The following is a 27,265-nucleotide window of genomic DNA, read 5'->3' as shown; positions in this document are numbered from 1 at the left end:
GAGAGGTTGGCTTAAGTGGTAGTGATCTGCCACCTGGTGAGGAAGATGACGATTGGATCTCTGGAGGATCAGAATGAATATAAGACAGCTGACGCCCTATCCTAGTGCTGGTGATTCAGTCTGCTTCTCAGGTCTAGGACTCAGCTCTGTTCCAGTCTTCCCAAGATAAGTTTGTTTTTTGCTAATGTCCACACTTGCTCTTGTTGGTCATTTCAGTTTTTTGTGTGGTCAGCCAGCCCTGGCTTGGCTGTGCTGAATTTCCACACTTATTTGCCAAATTGTCTTTTTTGTCCCTTATTGGATTGGCCTCTTTTTGCTCTGTCTCAGAATATTTCAGAGTGCTGATATAGTGGGAGAAGTCTAGTGACTTCAGGGTTTATTTTGCTATCAGTTGTGTTGGACATTTTTGTAGGGTTTTTTGGCAGATTGCAGACAGTATCTTTCCTTTCCTGTCCTTTCTAGTTAGTTTGGCCCCATCGTTTGCTCAGCCTATTTTCCTGCCTTTGTTTGTGTTTTCATTTTGTTTAACCGTCAATACATGTGGGGGGCTGTCTCTCCTTTGGGGTCTGCTCTGGGGCAGTTAGTTTTCCTCTTTTCCTGCTTTAGGCTTATTTAGTCCTCCGGTTGTGATGAGGCATCTAGGACCACCGTAGGAACGCTCCACGACTGCTGCTAGTTGCGTGTTAGGATCAGGGGTCTGCAGTCTGCATAGTTACCAACCTCTTTGGTTTTCTGAGACTTAGCTTGTTTGATTTTTATTTCCTCCTCGGCTACCCGTTCATAACAAATTTAAATAGTTATGTAACATTGAAAAAAATCAATGATTCAAAAATTGGTTATTGGATAGCTTATTTTCCAAAAACCTGTCTTTGAGACTTGTTAAAATTTGATTGAAAAGAGGTGTACAAACTTCATTCAGTACATCATCACGTGTTCTTCTTTCCTTTCTCCCAACCTTTTTCAATTGGATCTTAATTTTAATCTTCAGGAAAGAAATTATTTTCAATACCAAATAACTAATTTTTATTTAAAATGGGCCACATTTTTTAATGTATTCAATTTAATTAGCTCATCAATTGGATCCTTTCTACCATTAGGTCGAGAGACCACTAGTTTATAAATAAATTGGACCAAACACATCTAGAAATAGAAAAAATACATTTTCTGTTAAAATGGACTTGTGCTTTCTACAAAGCAGATAGCGTTTTATTTAAAAAAAAAGTCCTGAGAAGTCGTCTTTGAATCAAAATTACACATTTTTGAGATAACAGAAATGAATCATCAACAACAGCATCCAAATAAAAAGCATTTCTTCTCATTTGCCCAACATCTCGTTTCATCAATTTTCTGTCATCTCTTTTTGAAGCAATTCTTCCTGTATGTTTATGCATTCATCGAAGTCTACAATAAAAAATTCCATGTAATTTGAAAGACCAAAGGAATGTTTTGCTTCGTGAATATCAAAATAATCAGTGTGTAGATTAATGTTGTACCACTGGATACAGATGAAATCAGACACTCTAGTTCGTAAGCTTATAAAAGAGCTTATCATATTTGCTGCACCATCAAACTACTTTGCTAAGTCAAAGCACCTCAAAACTAGCCTTCAGTAGTTCATTGAATTTTTGATATGACAAATTTTTACTGGAAGAACAGAGATGAGTCGCTCTTGCATGTTCTTATTTTTTATTTAAGTGGAGCTATTGAAAATAAATTTTCCAACCCCTTTAAAAGGATTGTGCCATCACATAAAACATAGTTAATGCTGCAGACATCTTTTGAATAAATACGTTTGCAATTTAATCCTATTAAATATTCTGCATCATTCAAAAGATATGTAACACTGATGTTTAGTATTGTGCCACCTAATATTACTTGCTGCCATTTCCGTCCATCTAACCCTCTAGTAGTGGCCAAGCATGCGTGGATCCATCTCCCTCTAAACTAATAACCAGAAAATGCTAGGCAGACAGCTGTGGGCTGATATTAATAGCCTAGAAAGGGGCCATGGATATTGCCCCCCAGGCTAAAAACATCAGCTCTCACCTGCCCTAGAAAAGGCGCATCTATAAAATGTACCATTTATGACACTTAGCTTTGCTCTTCCCACTTCCCCTGATGTGGTGGCAAGTAGGGTGATAGTTGGGGGGTTGATGTCACCTTTGTTTTGTCAGGTGACATCAAGCCCAGAGTTCAGTAATGGAGAGGCGCATATATAATATACTAAATATACTATACTTAATATAATATAATTATAATATCTACTAACCCAATAGTCATATTGTATAAAAACACACACACCTAGAATAAAGTCCTTTAATTGAAAGAACGACATATACTCCTTTAATAAATCTTAATTAAACCATACTTACAGCATTTCTCATTCCAGTGAAGCCATTGTCCCCTGCAAGATAATTAAAATAAACAACAATATTCCTCATGTATTCACTGAGAAGATAATAATCCAATTGTCCCACAATGAGTCTAGCTGTGTTATATCTAGATGGCAGGCTGCTTGTTTACATAATGTGACCATACAGCCTTCCATCCAGCACATAAGAAAATAAATTGTAGCACTACTGTGAGGGTGCTCAAGTAGGTTCCCAAGCCAGAGAAATAGTAATAAGAAAAACTTGGCACTCAACTTATGATAAAGTCTAGAAATTTTAATATGCAGTCATAATAACAGGACATTTCGGTCCCAGTTGGACCTTCATCAGCCCGACTGCTGTGAGAAACGAAATGGAGGTAAGGCTATATGTGCCTGGAGTTTAAGGACAGCCCAATGTGGGCAACAGAGTTGCAGGAGTAATGATTATGTAGTCCTGCGAATACAGCAAAAAAGTGTGGGTCAAGGTGACCAGGGGTAAATTATAAAGGCAGGCGCTGTAAAGAGTCTCTCCTACACTGACTCGGCGTCCACCATTTGTCAGTTCTGACAAACGATGGACACCAAGTCAGTGTAGGAGAGACTCTGTACAGCACCTGCCTCCATAATTTACCCCTGGTCAGCTTGACCCACACATTTTTTCCTGTATTTGCAGGACTACATACTCATTACTCCTGCAACTCTGTTGCCCACATTGGGCTCTCCTTAAACTCCAGGCACATATAGCCTTATCTCCATTCCGTTTCTCACAGCAGTTGGGCTGATGAAGGTCCAACTGGGACCGAAACATCCTGTTATTATGACTGCATATTAAAATTTCTGGACTTCTTAATCATAAGTTGAGTGCCAAGTTTTCTTATTACTATTCCATCCAGCAGAGACACTGAGCAGCGTCTGCTACCACTTCTCAGTGTCTCGCGGGGAGCTCCTACAACCTATCTGACATCAATGCGAGCGTGAGAAAGTTCTTATGCTCACAGTGCCATCAGAAAGGTCCTGGGAGTTCACAGAGAATGAACTCGCTACATCTAACCGATGTCAGCATGAGCGCAGCAGGAATATTTTTCTAGCAAGATGGCACCGCCGGCATCTGCACAGTAGCGTCTATCCGATCGCCGATAGCTGCAACTGCGCAGGCGTGGCCGGCGTCACTTTGAGATAGTTTTTTTTTTTTTAATCAAGTTATTCATAGCATCAGATAAAAGATTTTTATGCACAGTTTGCATGCGATCACGCTGCAGCACAGGCGCCTCCACCGGCGCCTGCCTGCTGAAGGTGTTTTATTTTTCAATATATAAAATATTGATTAAGTAAAATAGGGGGCAGGTCACTGAGGGATCAGTGACCTGTCAGAGGCCATTCAGATGAATATGTAGGCAGAGCACCACACAAAGACCCCCCCTCACAGGCCCATCTCAGTGCACGAGCATATCATTAGCTCAAAACTGAAAATAAAGATTGAACAACAACCACAAGATGGATTTTATCAACCAAGGTATCATTTTAATCAGTATAACGGTTCCAACCTGACACTGTCTGTAGGTTACTGAGCACAATCCTGCTGACAAGTTGCCTTTAAGATCAGGAGACATATTTGGCCGCTGAATCATTTTCACCCTGTTCGTCTTCAGAAATGTGACAGATATGTGTTATGGATCATTCTCATTGGAAAAGTGCACGTCTACCAAAGGCACAGAGTGATGGTAGCATCTTTTGTTTCATTATAGAGCAGTACATCTGTGAATTCATGATAGTATCAAAGAAATGTACCTTCATGATATCAGGAACACTCCCTCATAAGGACACTGCCACCACCATGTTTCACTGTAGGCCTGATGCAATTTTCTAAATTCATCTTCACAGTATAGAAAAAGGTGACTCTAACTGCTCCCTGCACACCCCTATGACTGAAAGTGATCGACTACCAGGAAGACATACAGTAAATTCACTTTCTCCCTGTAACTTAAATGAAAGCAGGCAGGTCTGATTTCAATGCTATTTCCCTTCAGATTAACCCAATGTCTGCTGGTAAATAACATTCCTGACATGACAGGTTCCCTTTAAATTCATACAGTGAAACACATTTTTAAATTTAACCTCTTTTATTTTCTGATTGAAATCATTAGACCTTGCAACGCAACGTGTATATATAGTATAGATCCAGAACCTGTCATTTTACAGAATTTAAACTTTATTTACAGAAAACCAGTCATCTTCTCTAATATTGTACCTGTTGCTACATGATTGTTTTTACTGTGAAAAACATATTCTTTCAGCAGTTTCAGAAATTAATGCATTTCCACTATATATGTGTGTATGTATATATATATATATATATATATATATATATTCATAAGTGGTGAAAGTAACCAATACAACAGTGGAGCAGGTTCAATATGAGGAATCAAAATCAAATCCGGAGAAAATATGGCAGAACTGAACTGGTGGAAAGTTCAAGACTTAATAATTAGTGTACTAATTAGAGGATTCAGAAACAGGTGTGGGTCTCCTCACATATGAATATACAGTATATACTGTATATATATATATATATATATATATATATATATATATATATATACACACACACACAGTGTTGGACTGGAGTGCTAAGGACCCACCAGTTATATTGACGCTGGTGGTCCATCGTTCAGCTAAAGGTAAATGTCAAATCACCTTCATTTACAAATTTACCTATGCTTCTATATATTATAATAAACTAGTTAGTTTATTCACATAGTGAAGCAAGTGAATTGTGCCAACTACTGCTCATAGAGATGAGTGGGGATGCACCTGTTCCTTTTTAGGCCAGTCTGAGTTTGTACGTTTTTATATATTTGCAGCTCTTTCACGTAAATTTTATTAGGCAAAGCTGCATACATGTTCCATATCATTGGTGGCCTCTATGTTTTGCTGTTTTTATTCATGCCTCAACTTTGTGATTTCGAATGTATAACAGTGGTGTACCTACCATAGAGGAACACCAGTACAACTACGATAGGACGCAATATCAGAAGGGAACCCAGCACTAAACTACTTCCCAAACCAGTCGCTTTTTCCTACAGCTGCCGGGGGGACTAACTGGAGTGAAATATAACAACTTCTATTGTCAGTCACTGATGAGAAGGGCCGAAAAGAAACTGAAAGATGCGTCCTTCATATTTAGATGGTAACGTTGATAATCTATGAGGACCCAATCATTCTCTTGATTGGAAGAAATGAGCGGCTCTCACCGGGTAGTGTAGTCAAGGCTTTATTATAAAAGCATATGAGTGGAAGAACGGGTGCAAAAAGGAGATAGCAACGACGATCGTTTCGCGCTGCAAAGGCGCTTCCACAGATGTAACCTGTGGAAGCGCCTTTGCAGCACGAATCGATCGTCGTTGCTATCTCCTTTTTGCACCCGTTCTCCCGCTCATATGCTTTTAAAATAAAGCCTTGACTACACTACGCGGTGAGTGCCGCTCTTTTCTACTATTTTTTGCTATGTGGATTAGCTTATTTTCCATGAATGTGCACCTAAGAGTAAAACAGTTGTATTGCCGGCTGCGTCTCTTTTATACACGAATGATGGTTTGGATGTGTGGACTATTGTGATGGTGCTCGCCTTCTATTTCTGGACTTTGTATTCTCTAGATTTGGATTCTGGATTGCCGTTTGAATGGAGTTTTGGTTCCACACATGTACCCCCAAGATTGTCTATGAGACTCCAGGAAACAGCTGAATTCAGCAATTGGCTATGTCCAGAAGAACTGCAAACAATAGAATCCTGGTGCACATGCAGGACCATTCCTCCAAACATGATACTCCACAGCTCAGTTCTTGACACTGTTTGCTGTAGGTTTAATATGATCAGTGTTTTATCATCAGTAGATTATCACTTGACTAGCTGTTTCATGCCTCCTAGGTCTACTGTTCCATTTTACCCCACCCCCAACCACTGATTAGCAGTTTTCTCTCAGTGCACTGTGTACACAGCTACACAGCTACCAATTAGTGGTGTTCAGTTAGGCAACGGGGAGTTGGATATCATACAGCATGACATCGACAGAGACACCATGACAACAGAGCAGAGCAAAAGAGAAGAAGCTGCCCTGTCAATGTGATATCAACAGGAGCCACAGAGTTGCCAGCTGGCACGGTCTGGGACTAATCTGAGCTGGCAGAGATCAGTGAAAGGCAGAACAGGCAGATAGTCAGCAACTGCCTGCCTGTATGTTCCTAGCTTCATGAAAAATACAATTGACCTGGATCACCTGTACTTGGTTTGTTCAGTCATTCTGTCCTGACGGATTCCTTTTAACATGAAAATTATTTAATGGGCAGCATGGTGGCTCAGCTGATAGCACTGCAGCGCTGGGGTCCTGGGTTCGAATCCCACCAAGGACAACATCTGCAAGGAGTTTGTATGTTCTCCCAGTGTTTGCGTGGGTTTCCTCCGGGTACTCCGGCTTCCTCCCACATTCCAAAGATAGGGAATATAGATTGTGAGCTTCATTGGGGACAGTGATGATAATGTGTGCAAACTGTAAAGCGCTGCGGAATATGTTAGCGCTATATAAAGATTATTATTATTTTAATTATTTTTTCAATCTTTGTTGTGGTATTCACTCCTTACAGGATCCAACATGGTATAAAATATTCAGTTGCTGTTCCTAAAATTATTTCAAGTCCCTGTGCATCCATATTGTTGGCATACTGTAATCTGCCTTTATCTGGATCAGTGTCTTATTGTCCTTTATATTCCACGATCACTCCTGAGATATTTCATCCAGTGTATGCTCATCACTTGAACTTTCGGCCAACCTGACTCTGTGTAGCAGGTATTCTTTTATGATCTGAATATAACTGTCTTTAAACTTTTTTATTTGAAAAGCGTAGATGATGGGATTCATTGCAGAGTTGGCATGAGACAGTAATATGGCAAAAAAGATTGCCGGCTGGAACACACTGGATTGTTTTATTGACGGACTAAATAGGATAAGGCAGTTTATTATAGACAGTGGCATCCAGCTAAGGAGAAAAAGCAACAAAACAATGGACAGAGATTTTGCCGTCTTGTATTCCTTGCCATAAAACATTCCTTTGCCTTTGGCATTGGATGTACCTTTGGCTAAATGTTTCCTGATCAGGTAGAAAATCTCAATATATAAACCCACCATAATCAACAAGGGAAGAAAAACCCATCCAAAAATATTGAAGTAAACCATGTAATCCATTCTCATAACACGTTCAAATTCACATTTTAGGTAATTTTTCTCTTCATCCCTTAATTTAGATCGATTGTTCCATCCAAACATTGGCACCAACCCCACAATGAGTGACACTATCCAGACACAACAGATCGATACATAGATTCTCCGAAGGGTGATCACAGATTTGTACCTGTAACAGAAAACTGCTGTTAATCTTTGCCGTAAATCATTACTATCATTTTAGACTATTAAGACTTTACCTTTTATTTTGTAAGAAAAATACGATTGTTTCATGAATGCTTGAAACAAAATGCTTGGCTTAATGAGTCGAGAAAGACGGTGCAAGCAAAGCATAGATAATTGTTCAGCTCAGCTTGTTCTTTGCCTTCATTTAAAGGGTTTGTTCCATGAAGAAAGCACATTTCAATTAATACATCTTAGAATAAAACAGTTGGATGTGTTTAAAAAATGTTTCTGTCCCAACAATCTTATAAATGTGCCCCTGTGATATCATGGGTGTGTCCGACCATGCAAGAACGTGGTCGGATATACCACAACTCCAGAGCAGGGGAGCAAGTAAAAGAGCATACAGATATTACAGCAGGGGAGCACAGCAGATTCTTTCTGAGAGGTAAAAACAAGTTTTTAAACAAGCAGAGAAATGTTTTTCCTTACAGAAACCAGAATCTGTGATCCCATTGTGTCCTGTCTGTATACTGTCTTTTGCTTCCTCCTCTGACCAGGAGATGTGGTATGATTAAGCCATGTTCCTGTAAGGTGAGACGCAGCCATTACACAGTACATAGCAGGGGCACATTTATAGGATTATCTCAGCACAAGAGCATTTTATTTACACACATCCAATTGTGGAACTTATTATTTAACCCCTTCCTGACATCTGACGTACTATCCCGTCTAGGTGCCCTGGGCCCGTATGACCGTGGACGGGATAGTATGTCATAGCGATCAGCTGCGCTCACGGATTATCACAGCTGACACCCGGCACTATGTGCCAGGAGCAGTCACGGACCGCTCCCGGCACAATAACCCTGGCATACAGCGATCAAACATGATCTCAGTGTTCCGAGGGCATAGGGAAGCATGGGGCATGGAGGGGGCTCCCAGCGTGCTTCCCTGAGACCCACGGAGCAATGCGATATGCTTGCATTGTTCCGAGGGCCTCATCCCTGCAGGCCCCCAGATCCAAGATGGCTGCGGGGGCCTTCCGAGTCCTGCAGGGAGGTGGTTTCTCAGTGCCTACTGTAAGCAGGCACTAAGAAGCTGCCTGCAGTGTCTGTCAGATCGCTGATCTGACGCAGTGCATTGCAAAGTGTCAGATCAGTGATCTGACTTTCATATAGTAATGTCCCACACTGGGACAATATACTAAAGTTAAAAAAAAAAAATCATGTGTAAAAATAATTTTTAAAAAAATTCCTAAATAAATTAAAAAAAATTATTCCATAATAAACTCGTTTTTAGTAAATAAAAAGTACACATACTTGGCATCGCCGCATCCATAACAACCCGCCCTATAAAGCTGTCCCACTAGTTAACCCCTTTAGTGAACCCCTTCAAAAAAAAAAACAAGACAAAAACCAATGCTTTATCATCATACCGCCGAACAAAAAGTGCAATGACACGCAATCAAAAAGACGAATATAAATAAACATGGTACCGCTAAAAACATCATCTTGTCCTGCAAAAAACAAGCTGCCACACAGCGTCATCAGCGAAAAAATAAAAAAGTCATAGCTCGCAGAATAAAGTGATGCAAAAACAATAATTTTTTATATAAAATTGTTTTTATTGTATAAAAGCGCCAAAACATAAAAAAAATTATATAAATGAGGTATCGCTGTCATCGTACAGACTCGAAGAATAAAACCGCTTTATCAATTTTACGACACGCGGAACGGTGTAAACGCACCACCCAAAAGAAATTCATGAATTGCTGGTTTTTGTCCATTCTGCATCTCAAAAATCAGAATAAAAAGCGATCAGAAAATGTCATGTACCCGAAAATGGTACCAATAAAAAAGTCATCTTGTCCTGCAAAAAATAAGATTTCACATGACTCTGTGGGTCAAAATACGGAAAAATTATAGCTCTCAAAATGTGGTGATGAAAAAACTATTTTTTTGCAATAAATAGCATCTTTTAGCGTGTGATAGCTGCCAAACAAAAAAGCCCACTATAAATAGTAAATCAAACCCCCCTTTATCACTCCCTTAGTTAGGGAAAAATAATAAAATTAAAAAAAATGTATTTGTTTCTATTTTCCCATTAGGGCTAGGGGTGTGTTGGGGTTAGGGCTGGAGTTAGAATTGGAGGGTTTCCACTGTTCAGGCACATCAGGGGCTCTCCAAACGCAACATGGCGCTTGATCTTAATTCCAGCCAAATATGTGTTGAAAGAGTCAAACGGTGCTCTTTCCCTTCCAAGCTCTGCCATGTGCCCAAACAGTGGTTTATTCCCACATATGGGGTATCAGCCTACTCAGGACAAATTGCACAACAACTTTTTGTTAGGCGTCGGGTTCCTGCAGCTGCACAGCAGGAATCCAGAGCCATGCAGCCAGCAGTCTCCCATTCCCCTCTGACCTCTCAGGGACCGGCACAGCAATCTCAGTAATCCAGATCCCCTGCTCAGACCAGTTCTCTGGGTCTGGTTGTTGCTGCCACCTCAGGACCAGCAATGGTAGCACAGCCTGCTCTGCAGCAAGCCACTCAAGAGGCTAAGTCCTCTCACCGCGCTACTGGGCATGCTCACGAGATGATCTCCCAGTGGAGATCGGGAATCACGTGCACAGGTCCTTCTCCTGATCTGATTGGTCCATCTCAGAGATCTGGAAGGTCCCGGAAGCGCACGGCTATAAAAGGCCCGAATGGCCGCTCAGCCATGCACTAGTATAGACTACTTGCTACATGTGTGAATGATGACTCATTAAGACTCCCTTCCCTCCGATATTACGTGTGTGGATAGGGACTTAGTCATAGAGTCAGCGCCAGTCAGTGGCACGCTACAGGCCACAGTGCATATCACCTAACTAGCGTCCGACAGTGCACCCCTCCTGGGCACTGTCGAATAGCGGCTGTGTCAGTCGCCACGCTGCAGTCTGCAGCACCTGTGGGCGTCCGCGGTAGCGACGCCGCATGCACGGTAGGTCTAGACGGACTCTGTCCCTCTGCCTTGGGCTCAGCTCCTGTGACCATATACCGTGCATGCATTTCTCTGAGACCTGTGAGTCCAACAGGCTCAGTACTTATGTTTAAGGCGTCTCTGTGAAGTTAACAGAGTACGCCCAGTGCACACCGGGAGACGTTCATGTGCGATACACCGCCATATAGTGCGTCTGCCATTACATAGCAACAGTTTAACACCTCTGCACGGTGGACCCCGGGTGGCGAACGCACTTTCTGTTATTTAATATTTAGTGCGTTTCACCGTCCCTAACATTATACTAGCGCCAGGGTCTGGCTAGTAATGGCGGACCTGCAGCAGCTACAGCGGTACATTCGGCAGCTGGAGAGCAGGTTGGCGGCTATTGAGAGCTCCACCTCAGCTGCGAATGCTACAGTGGCTGCTGCTCAGGCAGTCACAGAGGCTGTCTCACGCATGTCCACACCCATGCCTATGCCGACAATAACTCCGCCTCTCGTTTCCCCATAAGTTTTCCAGTGACAGCACCGCCTGCAGGGGTTTCGTGAGTCAGTGCTCTATCCAGCTTGAGTTACTGGCCACGCGATTTCATACAGAGAGGGCTAAGGTGGGGTTTATTGTTTCTCTCCTATCAGGCAGGGCGTAAGAGTGGGCTACGCCTTTTTGGGAGCGTGATGACCACGTGGTTCAGGGCACTGCTCAGTTCCTCACAGCCCTGAAGCAGGTCTTTTTGGGACCACGGATCACGCACAACACCTCTCTCCAATTATTGGCCCTAACACAGGGGTCTCTCTCGGTCAGCCATTATGCCGTCCGATTCCAGACATTGGCTTCCGAACTGGAGTGGCCTGATAAAGCACTCGTCCCTGTGTTTTGGAGAGGGTTAGCGGAGCATGTCAAAGATGCTCCAGCAACCAGAGAGGTCCCCACAAGTCTGGAGGAATTGATTGCCATCTCCACCCGCATTGATCTCCGGTTTACGGAGCGCGGGCTGGAGTGTGCGCCATCCAGACGAAGGGTTAACTTGGCTCCCACCTTCTCCGAGCTGCTAAGATTTCCCGCTCAGGAGCTTACACCTTCTGAACCTATGGAGGTGTCTCGCGCCGGCCCCAAGCCACGTCCGGTGCAAAGCTCCGCACGTTGTTACCAGTGCCGGCAGTTTGGTCACTCGGCTAGCACGTGTCCTCTGTGGTTGAAAAAACGATCACGTCCAGTGGTCGTAGGTGGTGGTCTAACTAATATGAAACCCTTTTCTCCCAAACCAGTATTCCGCTGGACCATAGATAGCGGGGCTTCCACCTGGGAGGTAGCGGTCACGGTGGATTCTGGGGCAGAAGGGAACTTTATGTCCTCGACCTTCGCTCTAAAGCACGCTATTCCTCTGGTGTTACTGCCCCAACCCCTGACCATGAGGGTGGTTAATGGGGCACCTTTACCATCTCAGGTGACCCACCAGACAGCACCACTCGGTCTCTCAATCTCACCGTCCCACTGTGAGATTTTGTCCTTGTTCATTTTGCCTGATGGCATCGACCAGGTGCTTCTCGGAGTTCCCTGGCTCCGTTGCCATTCCCCTCATATTGATTGGGCTTCGGGGAATATACTGGGTTGGAGCAAGGACTGTGAGGGAAGGTGCTTGAGGGGCAGTGTTCGGGTAGCTTTCACTGAAGTACCCGCGGATCTCTCCGCGCTTCCCAAACCGTACCATTAGTACACGGACATCTTCTCTAAAAAATCTGCGGAGACGCTTCCGCCGTACAGTCCTTTAGATTGTCCGATAGATCTATTGCCGGGCACGGAACCTCCTAGAGGCTGCGTGTATCTGCTATCACTCCCTGAGACGGAGGCTATGTCTCAATATATCCAGTAGAACCAGGCAAGAAGTTTTATCAGAAAGTCGGTGTGTCCGGCTGGTGCAGGGTTCTTCTTCGTACAGAAGAAGAACGGAGAGTTACATCCCTGCATTGACTACAGAGGTATCAACGCTATCACGGTCAAAAACAAATACCCTCTCCCGTTGATCTCTGAGTTATTTGACAGGTTGCGAGGGGCCCGGATCTTTACAAAATTAGATCTACGGGGGGCGTACAACCTGATCCGCATTCGCGAAGGAGACGAGTGGAAGACAGCTTTTAATACTAGGGATGGCCATTACGAATATCTGGTCATGCCCTTCGGCCTCTGTAATGCACCTGCTGTCTTCCAGGATTTTGCTAGCGATGTCTTCTGCGATATGCTCACTACCCCAGTAGTGGTCTGTCTGGAGGACATCCTCATCTTTTCGCCAGATTTGACCTCCCACAGGAGAGACGTCTGCAGAGTCTTCGACCGTCTGTGGGCGAACTCTCTTTTCGCCAAGCTGGAGAAGTGCCAGTTTGAGCAGGAGTCCTTGCTGTTCCTGGGCTACATCATCTCGGCCCAGGGTTTGGCTATGGATCCGGCCAAACTGCAAGCGGTAATGGACTGGCAGGAACCACATTCACTCAAAGCGGTGCAGCGCTTTTTGGGGTTCGTCAACTATTATCGTCAGTTCATCCCCCACTTCTCCACACTGGTAGATCCTCTGGTTGCTCTCACAAAGAAAGTAGCTAATCCTAAGGCTTGGTCTGAACAAGTCTCCAAGGCCTTCTTGTCTCTAAAATCCCATTTTGCTGGCGCTCCCATCTTACACCGTCCCGATGTGGATAACCCTTTTAACATAGAGGTAGATCACTTCGGCAATAAGCGGACCACAGAACTCCTGGCAAGGTCTTATTGGTGGCCGCACATGTCTCGAGACACAAAGGAATACATACAGGCATGCGTCCCGTGTGCGCAAAACAGGTCCTCTAGACAGAGGCCGACTGGGTTATTGTATCCTCTGCCGGTGACAGACAGACCTTGGAAGATGGTTGGCATGGATTTTGTGGTTGGCCTGCCCAAGTCTGGTGGCAGTACGGTCATCTGGGTAGTCACCGACCATTTTTCTAAAATGGTGCATCTGGTGCCACTCGCGCGGTTGCCTTCCGCTCGTGGTCTTGCCACACTGTTCATAAAACATGTATTCCATTTGCATGGTATGCCGGACAAAATTGTCAGTGACCGAGGTACCCAATTCGCGTCCCGGTTTTGGAGGGAGCTCTGCAGCTTACTCAGCATTGAGCTAAACCTGTCCTCCGCTTATCACCCCGAGACGAACGGGTTGGTTGAGAGAGCCAGTCAAACCTTGGTCACGTACCTGCGGCATTTTGTCTCTGCCAGGCAGGATGACTGGGCATCCTTGCTACCATGGGCTGAATTTGCCCTGAATAATGCAGTGGCTGATTCCACTGGTCAGACGCCGTTCCTTCTTAATTACGGCCAGCATCCACGCGTCCCTGTCCCGATGCCAGTGTCCTCCACTGATTCCAGGGTGGCAGACTGGGTAGTGGAGGCTCGCGACATTTGGGATCGCACCCAGGATGCTATTCGAGCCTCTAAAGAAAGAATGAGGGCGTCCGCCGACACATCGGTGTCCCGCTCCAACCTTTTCTCCCGGCGACTTGGTGTGGCTCTCTGCTCGAAATATCAAGCTGCGGGCCGAGTCTACCAAGTTACATCAGACAGTTTATGGTTCTCGAGCGAATCAGCTTGGTGGTCTACCACCTGGCTCTCCCACCACATTTGGCCATCTCTGACGTCTTCCACATGTCCCTTCTCAAACCTGTTCACATGGCCCGGTTGTCCGAGTCATCTGCCGGCTCATCAGACTTGTCTTCGGATGAGTTTGAGGTTAACGCCATTGTGGGATGCAGGATTGTGTGTGGCAAAAAAATTTATTTGGTGGACTGGAAGGGGACCTGGGAGCCAGTGGAGAACATCCACGCTCTGCTCTGATCGCGGCCTTTGAGCATAGTGAGGCTCAGAGGAGGGCCCTAGGAGGGGGGGTAATGTTAGGCGTCGGGTTCCTGCAGCTGCACAGCAGGAATCCAGGGCCATGCAGCCAGCGGTCTCCCATTCCCCTCCGACCTCTTAGGGACCTGCACAGCAATCTCGGCAATCCAGATGCCCTGCTCAGACCAGTTCTCTGGGTCTGGTTGTTGCTGCCACCTCTGGACCAGCAATGGTAGCACAGCCTGCTCTGCAGCAAGCCACTCCAGAGGCTAAGTCCTCTCACTGCGCTACTGGGCATGCTCACGAGACGATCTCCCAGTGGAGATCGGGAGTCACGTGCTCAGGTCCTTCTCCTGATCTGATTGGTCCATCTCAGAGATCTGGAAGGTCCCGGAAGCGCACGGGTATAAAAGGCCCGCATGGCCGCTTGTCCATGCGCTAGTATAGACTCTACTTGCTACATGTGTGAATGATGACGGATGCATAAACCTGCGAATGACTCATTAAGACTCCCCTCCCTCTGATATTATGTGTGTGGATAGGGACTTAGTCATAGAGTCAGCGCCAGTCAGTGGCACGCTACTGGCCACAGTGCATATCATCACCTAACTAGCGTCCGACAGTGCACCCCTCCTGGGCACTGTCGAATAGCGGCTGTGTCAGCCGCTGCGCTGCAGCCTGCAGCACCTGTGGGCGTCCGCGGTAGCGACGCCACACGCATGGTAGGTCTAGACGGACTCTGTCCCTCTGCCTTGGACTCAGCTCCTGTGACCATATACCATGCGTGCATTTCTCTGAGACCTGTGAATCCAACAGGCTCAGTCCTTATGTTTATGTCTAAGGCGTCTCTGTGAAGTTTACAGCGTACGCCCAGTGCACCACGGGTGACGTTCAACCCCTGTGCGATATACCGCCATATAGCGCGTCTGCCATTACATAGCAGCGGTTTAACACCTCTGCATGGTGGACCCCGGGCGGTGAACGCACTTTCTGTTATTTAATATTTAGTGCATTCCACCGTCCCTAACACTTTAAGGGTTCAATTTCTCCTGATACCCTTGGGAAAATTAAAAATTGGGGGCAAAAAGATCATTTTTGTGGAAAAAAATGATTTTTTTACTTTTCTTTTATTTTTATGGCTCTACGTTATAAACTTCTATGAAGCACAATGCTCATCACACATCTAGATAAGTTCCTTGGGGGTCTAGTTTCCAAAATGGTGTCATTTGTGGGGGGGTTTCCACTATTTAGGCACATCAGGGGCTCTCCAAACGCAACATGGCGTCAGATCTCAATTCCAGTCAATTTTGCGTTGAAAAAGTCAAACAGCACTCCTTGCCTTCCAAGCTCTGCCATACGCTGAAATAGAGAAAGCAAAAAACACAAATATCCTGAACTAAAAAGTAAAAAATAAACTGCAAATAATGCATAAAGGTAATAATAATAATAAGGGTATTTAGTAAACATAAATTTGATCAAAATAATATACAAGCCATCCCGCCACGTCACGGCAACCCTTGTGGGACGGTCCCTACTCTAGTATTTAAAACCTTTTCACTTGCCAAGTGGCGTGAATGTGCACAAGGATCGAGCGGCTGAACCACTAGTAAAAGCTTAGGCCAGACAGGATGGTTTTCCCAGCTCAGAAAAAGGGCGGTCACACCCATATATGCACTGAATGCACAATGAAATGAATAAAAAACAAATCTGAACTGAGAAAGTAAGTTAATGTGTATGCACAATGTAAGTGCATATTAACACATGACCATTAACCAGAGAAAGCAAAAAACACAAATATCCTGAACTAAAAAGTAAAAAATACGCTGAAACAGTGGTTCCCCCAGCATATCAGGTATCAGCCTACTCAGGACAAATTACACAATAACTTTTGCAGTCCAATTTCTCCTGTTACCCTTGGTAAAATAAAAAAATTGGACCTGAAGTAATTTTTTGAGAAAAAAAGTTAAATGCTCATTTTTTTTAAAACATTCAAAAAATTCCTGTGAAGCACCTGAAGGGTTAATAAACTTCTTGAATGTGGTTTTGAGCGCCTTGAGGGGTGCAGTTTTTAGAATGGTGTCACTTTTAGGTATTTTCTATCATATAGACCCCTCAGTGACTTCAAATGTGATGTGGTCCTTTAAAAAAATGGTGTTTTAAAAAGGAGAAATCGCTGGTCAACTTTTAACCCTTATAACTTCCTAACAAAATAAAATTTTGGTTCCAAAATTGTGCTGATGTAAAGTAGACATGTGGGAAATGTTATTTATTAAGTTTTTTCTGTGCCATATCTCTGTGATTTAAGGGCATGAAAATTTAAATTGCAAGATTTTCAAAATTTTCACCAAATTTCCGTTTTTTCACAAATATACGCAAGTTTACCACTATCATGAAGTACAATATGTCACAAAAAAAAACAATGTCAGAATCACCGGGATCCATGGAAGGGTTCCAGAGTTATTACCTCATAAAGGGACAGTGGTCAGAATTGTAAAATTTGGCCTGGTCATTAACGTGCAAACCACCCTTGGGGGTAAAGATCTATTGATTACAGTGTTCTTTGTTCATGAGAAAAACAAACTAAATTTGTAGACTTCTTTGAATGTAAAATTTTTGAAATTCCCATTAAATAAAAGTTCCTCTGTTTTTCTTCTTGCAAATTAATAAAGCAGTTGAAAATTCTTTACATTAACCGGGTTTATCGATACTCGCTTAAACACTAAACAATGACTGGACAGTGTCAGACTATATAGAGACATTCCCAACTGGAATTACAGAGGAATTGCACATCACTGGGGTCTAAGAAAATGATTATTTTAAGGGAGCTTTCTGTCGAACAAAATAAACATAAATGAGCTGTAAATAGTAAACCATATAAAATAATATCATGGGGCGCCTCGTCACCTGTTTGCTGCAATGTCCTCTGTCTGAGCCTCCTTTATATCCTGTCTTGTGCTCAAAACAGGAGCTTTTATGCTTCAGCATGTGATCAGAGCACTGAGTGAAGGGGATTCGCTATCTGCTTATTTCAATACCTAAAATAATACCTGATGAAGGCTCCGAGAACTGGTTTGTGAGTTTGATCCTAAATAAAAGATTTTTATTCTAATTACCGCGTCCTCAACTAACATCTTTGGCAGCGCACCAACATATATATATATATATATATATATATATATATATATATATATTGTAAGGTAGTGCTTATTGTTAGTGTTGGGGGACACTCACTTGGCTGCGATATTGATGCACACCGGAACACTTTCACTTAAAACAGTCCAATGCAGTTTATTGTGCCATCATAAACCTCACCATAAGCCATGTTATATTTCACAGGCTCACACATAGTCCAGACTTTGAATAGTACACGGCTTGAATTCGCAGTCACTAAACACGCTGGACCTCTTTGCCCAGTTACCATGGGTGACCGCATGCCGTTCACTTCATTAATGTCCACAGAATATCACAGGCACCAACAGTTATATCCCCATGTCCGGGGTTACCTCACAGGAGCTCCGGCTCCAGATGCTGACTCTGTCAGTCCTCTCTTTCTCCCGGGGAAGCGGCCGCACTGGGCTCACCGATCTGGACAGTGCCTTATTCACTAGGCCGCCACACGGTTCCAGAACTACAGCCAGATAGTGGCTTCCCCAAATGCAGGTAGTCACAGACTCTGCTCACACACGTGGCCGGTCCGAGTGCTATTCAGGGATCCGTCCCTACTCCCAGGAACTCCCAACACACCAGCCTCACCAGGTCCAGGGCCTCAGCGGGTGCTATTCAGGGATCCATCCCTACTCCCAGGGACTCCCAACACTCACGCTTCACCGGGTGCTATTCAGGGATCCGTCCCTACTCCCAGGGACTTCCAACACATCGGCCTCACCAGGTCCAAGGACACAGCACGTGCTCCAGGGATCCGATCCTTCTAGCAGAATCTCCCAACTGACCCTCTAGGACCTTACACCCTGAACCACTCAGGTACACACTCTCTCCCCATGTGAACTAACTCAGGCACATTTTATGGTCCGTAGCCACACCCACAAGTGATCACATGGCTATGACCTCATTGCAGGTCTTCTTTCACACATCCATACACACACACACACATATATACTTTGGGCATTCAGACACATGCGCCTGGGTGGGTTTGTAGGTGACTGGTCCTGCCCATCTCACCAAGCCTCCTGGAAGCTTTTCCCTGACACATAGTAACAAACACTCAGCATTACCTCTGCTGATTACCATATATTTCAGCTTCTATCCCAGGGCCACCCACCCTGGGATACATATCAGTTATCTACCATCCATCCTTTCTCCATTACACTAATGGAGATGCCTGTGTGCATGACCCATACAGCGCCCCCTAGCTGTCACAGGGGTCACTGCATCACTACATATATATATATCTCAATATCCAGACCAACCACCTAGTGTTTGCATCCTGTGTCTGTAATAGAGACGGGGGCTAGCTAGGTATTAACATGTCCTGAACAGGATGGGAAAGAACGACTACCGGAAGATCAGGCATCTGTCCTAATTGTGCTAAACTAGTAAATTATAAAACTTGCTATTACAGCTCATTTATGGATATTTTGGTTTGGATAGACCACCTATTAAAGGGAATGCAAAGGTACTCTGACAAACTGGCAACTTCCCTTTAAATACTGTCATTAATTAGAATTAAATATTACTTTGCATAATGCAGCAACAGTACCTCTGCCACATTATCTATTCTAATACAATAATCTAGAAGTGGAGATCTGCATCCCTAAAGAAATATCCATTACGGGCCACTGCAAACTCCTATTCTGTACCCTGCTTTTTACACACGAAAAGGGAAATGTTTGTAAAAAATGATACATATCTTCAAAGAAGTTACAATAAATTAGGATTTTCACAAGAACACAACAGGATGCAACTTACAAAACTACAAATGTTCAACATCTAATAGAATAAGAGTTTGAAAAAGTTTGTTGTTTTTTTTTCTTTGTTCTCAAAAAAGTATGACATATTGATAGTGGGAGATTTTATCTATCCAGAGAATGCTGGGGATCTCTCTCAGGCAAAAGTAATGGGTCCAGAAAATTCTTATCCTCTCTCTCTGACAATTTTATCTTTCAAAAGTTAGGAGAAGAAGAGATAAGATGAGGATCTGCCATCTTGGGCTTAATTTTTACCAACCAGGAGGAAATGGTTGAGGAAGTAAAGGTGGCTGGGAATTTAAAAGGGAGCTATCATGTTATCCTCAAATTTTGGATTGCAAGAGGATGAAGACCTAGGAGGAATCACATCTTAAAGTTGGACTTCATACAGACAGATTTTAATAGATTAAGGCCTGTTTCACACATCCGTTTTTCCCCATCAGTCAAAATCCGCCGTTTTGCAAAAAAACGGATCCGCCATTTTTCTTGGCGGATGCGTTTTTTTCCCCATTGACTTGTATTAACAGCGGATCTTGACGGATCCGTTTTTTTATGGATCCGCCAAGACTTTGCCGTCCGCTGAGCGGACAGGACGGACAATGAAAGGTTTTTTTCCTCGGCCGGATCCGCATTTTCTATTGCGCATGCCCGGGAGAAATGACTGTGTCGGAAATTTAACCCTAAACTCACTTCTGGCGTCTGAAAAAAAATTGTCTCTCTCTCTCGATTTTGCTAAATGAAATTTTCACTGCACAGTCAGTAACAGTCCCAAAAAGAAGGAAGAATTGGAAACATTTAAAGAGCCCAGGATGGATGAGCACAGAACTTAAACACTTGCTAAAAAGGAAAAAATAAATATATATTAAAAGGAAGGGGGGTAGTATCTAAGGAAGAATATAATGCTATCTGCAAGGAATGCAGGGTAAGCTAAAGCCAGTAATGAAGAGAAGCTTGCAATGGAGACCAAAAGCAATAAAAAGGGATTTGGGGGGGTTTGTTAAAAACAAAAGGAAGTCACTGTCAGGTCCTGATAGTCTGAAGCACGCATCGTCTCCGCTGCTGCCCTGCTCCACAGGTATCTTTGAGCACTGTTTTTGTACTCAGGACACACGCACTGGCTCAGTGAGCAAGTGCAGTGTTCCTGACACAAAGTTTTATAAATAAATAAGCATGATTACAGAATGTACCATAAATGCTGGATTGGTTGTGGTCCAACTCTTATGTCCCTTACTGATTCCTATATGAAAGCAATGTACCTTTTTTCTAATACTGACTACTATTATATTATTTCATATGAACAAAAGTTAATTTTTTACCCCAAGTTTCCAGTTTCAATGTAAAGGCTTCTAGAATGGATCTTTTATCAAAGTATGGTGCCCATGGAAAAGCAGGAAAGTGTTGAGACAGGTCAGTCTTGATCCGGGACTTTATTCTGATTTCCATATTTGCATTCTGGGCCACCATCAGGGCATTACTGCCCTTTTTGGCCTATGGGTCCCAGTCAGGGGGGTGGCCCGGTACGGGCCCCTATCATCACCAAGCCCCAGGGGCAAGATTTGGCCACTCGCTCAGTCACTGAATGTGGGTCCTCAGACGTACGTTCAGTTGAGATCTATTGCCATGCAGGACCTGCTTCCTGAACTGCAATATGAGCCGCCAGCCAATCAGAGGGTGGCAGCTGACATTGGCACTCATGTCGCCTGCTTATGAAGTCACTTTCATGCGTTGACATGTCTGAGCATCAAATGGTTGAGAAAGAGGATGCCACTGGACCATGGCTAGGTAAGGAGAACCTTTTTTTCTTTTCTACTGAAATCCAGACTATTGGGAGACATATGGGGGGCAGGATGGAGACATATAGCGGTCAGGATGAGAAGACATATATGTGGGCAGGGTGGAAACATATGGAGGGCAGTATGGAGACATGAGGGGCAGATTGGAGGACATATGGGGGCAGGATGGAGACATATGGGGCCAGGATGAGAAGACATATGTGGGCAGGGTGAAGACATATGGAGAGCAGTATAGAGACATGAGGGGCAGATTGGAGGACATATGGGGGGCAGGATGGAGACATATGTGGGGGCAGGATGGAGACATATGGGTACAGTATGGAGACATATGGAGGGCGGTATGGAGACATGGGGCAGGCTGTAGGACATATGGCAGGCAGAATGGAGACATATGTGGGGGCAAGGATGGCGACATATGGGGGCAAGATGGAGACATAGGGGGCAGGATCGGAGGACATATGGGGTGGCAGGATGTAGACAAATGGGGGGCAGGATAGGAGGACATATGGGGCCAGGATGGGAGGACATAAGGGACCAGGAGGGGAGAACATATGGGAGCAGGAGGGAAGAACATATGGGAGCAGGAGGGGAGATGGAAATTTCATTATCAAGCAGGACTTGGCACCAGTCCATACTGCCAAAAGTATCAATACCTGGTTTAAAAGCAACAGCGTCACTGTGCTTAATTGGCCAGCAAATTCGCCTGAACTTAACCCTGTAGAAAATCTATGGCGTATTGTCAAGAGGAAGATGAGAGACACCAGACCCAACAATGCAGATGAGCCAAAAGATGCTATAAAAGCAACCCGGGCTTCCATAACACCTCAGCAGTGCCACAGGCTGATCGCCTACATGCCACGCAGCATTGATGCAGTAATTGATGCAAAAGGAGCCCCGACCTAGTATTGAGTGCATTTACTGAACATACATTACATAAGGCCAGTCATTTTTCAAGCTGGTGTTATAAAATATTCTAATTTACCGAGACAATGACTTTTGGGTTTTCATTGGCTGTTACCATAATCATCAACATTAACATAATTAAACACTTGAAATAGATCACTCTGTTTGTAATGATGCAATACAATATATGAATTTCACTTTTGTATTGAAGAACTGAAATAAATTAACTTTTTGATGAAATTCTAATGTTGTGAGAAGCACCTGTATGTGGGGACAGAATGGAGACATATATGGGGTCAGGATGGAGACATATGGGGCCAGGATGGGAATACATATGGGGGCAGGATGGAGACATATGGGGAAGGCAGGATTGAGACATATGGGGCCAGGATCAGAGGACACATGAGGCAGAATGGAGACATGGGGGAAGGATGGAGACATATGTGGGATGGGATGGAGACATGGGGGGCCGGATGGAGACATATGTGGGGGCAGGATGGAGATATATGGGGGCAGGATGTAGACATGTGGCCAGGATGAGAGGACATATGGGGTGGCAGGATAGAGACATATGGGGGGGCAGGATGGGAGGCTATAAGATGCAGAATGGGAGGACATATTGACCCAGGATGGGAGGACATATCGGGGCAGGATGGAGACACATAGGGCCATGATTAGAGGACATATGGGAGCAGGATGGAGACATATGGGGCCAGAAATGAGACACATGGGGGCCAGAATGGGGGATGTTATTACAGGAAGATGCCAGATTTAGGACATTATCACTGTAGGGGCTAATTAAGTGATATTATTACTGCTGTGATGCATTTTATTTTTAAAGATACTGTTTTCAGTGGGTGGTGGGAGATCTTGCTACTGCGCAGGGTGACACTGTCTCTTTTTTCCTTTATCTGGCATAGTGTAGAAGTTGTGAAAAAAATGGGGAATGTGCTCTAGATAACTGTTATTATCTGACGAGATGAGTCCTGGCTGGAATAAGTGATGGCAGTCTATGCTGGATGAAGAAGACAAGCAAAGATGAACATCTTCAACTAGAGATGTCACTGGTAAGTCAGTGTGTTACTTTTACAATTTACACTATACACTATATAGCATATACAGAGCTTCTGTGTATAATGTCACCGGTGATCCTTGCATTAACTATACACTGAAACTATGTAAAGAGCTGCAGTGTATAATGTCACTGGTGAGTCATTAAGTTACCTGTACACTGACATTATACACTGTACACCATGTACAGATCTCCTGTGTATAATGTCATCGGTGATCTCTGTATTACCTGCCCACTATACACTATATACAGAAGTGTATAATGGCACTTATGGTAATACTAGCATTGTGGTTTTTTTTATTAATGATCATTATTGTAGTATTCAGTCACTATGTTTTGGTAATGTGTGATCTTGTCATGTTGTGGTGGTATTTGTTCCTTGTATGTAGAATTTTCAGTTACTATGTGGTGGTGATATGTGGTCTGGTCATGGTGTGGCGGTACTTGTTCCATGTATGTATTATTTGGTCACTATGTGGTATTCTGACACTATGTGGTATTCTGACACTATGTGGTGATGATATGTGGTCTGGTTATGGTGAGATGGCATTTGTCCCTTGTATGTGGTATTATTCGTCACTATGTGGAGGTAATATGTGGTCTGGTCATGGTGTGGTGGTATTTGTCCCTTGAATGTGGTATTTTTCCGGCACTATATGGTATTCATATGTGGTTTGGTTATAATATGGCAGTATTTGTTCCTTGTATGTGGTATTTTTCTGTCACTTTGTGGTGTTAATATGTGGTCTGTCATGGTGTGGCGATATTTGTTCCTTGTATGTGATATTATTTGGTCACTATGTGATGGTAATATATGGTCTGATCATGGTGTGACAGCATTTGTTCCTTGTATGTGGTATTATAAGGTCACTATGTGGTGGTAATATGTGGTCTGGTCATGGTGTGGTGATATAAGTTCCTTGTATATGGTATTATTCGATCACTATGTGGTGGTGGTATGTGGTCTGGCCATGGTGTGATGGCATTTTCTCCTTGTATGTGGTATTATTCGGTTATTTTGTGTTGGTAATATCTAATCTGGTCATGGTGTGATGGTATTTGTCCCTTGTATGTGGTATTATTGGTCATTTTAAAAATTATATATGTGACACATTCCCTTAAAGACAAATAAGTAAAAATATACCTAAAAAGAGTATTGCATATTTTAACAAATTTTTAATAGGTAAGAGTAGAGCAGGGGTGGGCAATTACCGTATATACTCGTGTATAAGCCGACCCGTGTATAACCTGACCCCTCTAATTTTGCAACAAAAAACTGGGAAAACTTATTGACTCGTGTATAAGCCGAGGGTGGAATCCATAGACTATGCCCCCATATGCTGCTCCATAGTTTATGCCCCCATATGCTGCTCCATAGAATATGCCCCCATATGCTGCCCCATAGAATATGCCCCCATATGCTGCCCCATAGAATATGCCCCCATATGCTGCTCCATAGAATATGCCCCCATATGCTGCTCCATAGATTATGCCCCATATGCTGCTCCATAGATTATGCCCCCTATGCTTCTCCATAGTTTATGCCCCCATATGCTGCTCCATAGAATATGCCCTCATATGCTGCTCCATAGATTATGCCCCCATATGCTGCTCCATAGATTATGTCCCCATATGTTTCACCATAGTTTATGCCCCCCATATGCTGCCCCATAGACTATGCCCCCATATGCTGCTCCATAGAATATGCCCCCATATGCTGCAAAAAAAAGCCATACTCACCTCTCCTGGGTGTTACGGCGGCGGAACACGCTTAAAAAAATATAAATAAAGCGTGTTTGCCGCCCGGGGTCCACCGTGCGGCAGGTGTGATAACTGCTGCTAAAATGGCAGAGCACAAGGACGGTAATGTGCACAGGGAAAAACTGCACCTGATGCACAAAAGCAAACTCTGTTAAGACTCACAGAGCTGCACACATGAACACAAATACAAAACGCTGGGTCTGTATTAAGTTCACAGACACTCAGCGGCACACGTACGGTAGCCAAAGATCGGAGTAGTTGTAGACATCACTACGGCCGAGAGGACTTACCGTGACTGGACGTGAGCAACTGCGGACGCCAAAACGACTGCAGGCGCAAGTTAGCAGGCGCAATGCAGGGCGCAGGCTGCTGCAATAGAGGATGCTTGAGCGCGCTGGCAATAGCGCAATACTGGCTGACCCAATCACTCACACAAACGTAATATCAGAGGGAAGGGGTTTCATAATAAGTCATCCACCAGACCAAGCATCCATCACCAAACACAGCAGCAAGTATAGAAGATACTAGCGCATGGCATAGCGGCCATGCGCACTTTTTATAGCGTACGGGACCTGCCGGAAATCTCCAGAGCCCCGAGCATAACCAATCAAATCAGGACCAGGACTTGAGCACCTGACTCCTGAACTCCAGTGAGAGCTTGTCCCGTGAGCATGCTCAGTAGCAGGGAAAAAGGACAGCCTCTGGAGACAAATGTGAGAATCTGGGTTGCTGCATATGCATAGAATGACCCAGATTCCTAACACTGGGTCCATTGCCGCTGTCTGACGCTTCTTGTGTCAGTGACTGTTCAGCCAGCAGAGGAGTGGCACGCAATAACCATGTCACCGCGCCCCCTGCTGCCTTAACGTCACTGACACAGGATGCAGCAGAGACAGCGGTGAGCAGCGATGGACCGGGGGACAGGTGAATATCGCTATACTCACCCAACCTGCCGCAGTCTCTGCATCCTCGCTTCTCCACTGTCTCCCTTCCTGTCTTCAGCGGTCACGTGGTACCGTTCATTACACTCATGAATATGCGCATATTCATGAGTGTAATGAGCGGTACCACGTGACCGCTGAAGACAGGAAGGGAGACAGTGGAGACACGAGGCTGCAGAGACCGCGGCAGGACAGGTAAGTATGATCTGACACCCTTGCTCCCCCGCCGACCCCCAGATATATGACCTGTGTTTACGCCGAGAGGGGGACTTTCAGCCCAAAAAAATGGGTTGAAAATCTCAGCTTATACACGAGTATATACTGTAATTTTCTCGAGGGGCCAAACGAGAGACAATGACTGTAGTGGAGGGCCGAACCAATAGGCTGAAATTAATTCTATTCAATATTAATATCAATATATTAATTATAATTATATTAATAATTATATTAATATTAACCCCTTCATGACCCAGCCTAATTTGACCTTAATGACCTGGCCATTTTTTTGCAATTCTGACCAGTGTCCCTTTATGAGGTAATAACTCAGGAATGCTTCAACGGGTTCTAGTGATTCTGAGATTTTTTTAGTGACATATTGGGCTTCATGTTAGTGGTAAATTTAGGTCATTAATTTTTGTGTTTATTTGTGAAAAAAATCGGAAATTTGGTGAAAATTTGGAAAAGTTCGCAATTTTCAAATTTTTAATTTTTATTATGTTAAACCAGAGAGTAATGTTACACAAAATAGTTAATAAATAACATTTTCCACATGTCTACTTTACATCAGCACAATTTTGGAAACAAAATTTTTTTTTGTTAGGAAGTTATAAGGGTTAAAAGTTGACCAGTAATTTCTTATTTTTACAACAAAATTAACAAAACCATGTTTTAGGGACCACATCACATTTGAAGTCAGTTTGAGGGGCTATATGGCAGAAAATACCCCAAAGTGACACCATTCTAAAAACTGCACCCCTCAACCTGATCAAAACCATATTCAAGAAGTTTATTAACTCTTCAGGTGTTTCACAGCAGCAGAAGCAACATGGAAAGAAAAAATGAACATTTAACTTTTTAGCCACAAAAATTATCTTTTAGCAACAATTTTTTTATTTTCCCAAGGGTAAAATGAGTAGTGGACCCCAAAAGTTGTTGTCCAATTTGTCCTGAGTACACTGAAACCCAATATTTGAGGGGAACCACTGTTTGGGCGCACAGCAGGGCTCGGAAGGGAAGGAGTGCCTTTTGACTTTTTGAATGGAAAATTAGCTC

General features: G+C 43.8%; 1 protein-coding gene across 1 annotated transcript in view; it reads right to left on the bottom strand.

Annotated features, from left to right (window-relative positions):
* Positions 1-5,830: 5,830 nt before the first annotated feature.
* Positions 5,831-27,265, bottom strand: part of ADORA3 (adenosine A3 receptor) — a 31,055-nt gene continuing 9,620 nt past the window's right edge. Inside the window, exon 2 of the mRNA XM_073557277.1 lies at positions 5,831-7,774. Coding sequence (XP_073413378.1) covers positions 7,141-7,774 — 634 coding nt within the window. The 3' untranslated portion in view covers positions 5,831-7,140. The remainder of the gene's footprint in view (positions 7,775-27,265) is intronic.

The sequence above is a fragment of the Dendrobates tinctorius genome, unplaced genomic scaffold (assembly GCF_039654945.1).
Source record: "Dendrobates tinctorius isolate UK_male_01 unplaced genomic scaffold, ASM3965494v1 ptg000246l, whole genome shotgun sequence".
NCBI lineage: Eukaryota > Metazoa > Chordata > Amphibia > Anura > Dendrobatidae > Dendrobates > Dendrobates tinctorius.
This window is presented reverse-complemented; position numbering and strand designations above follow the sequence as displayed.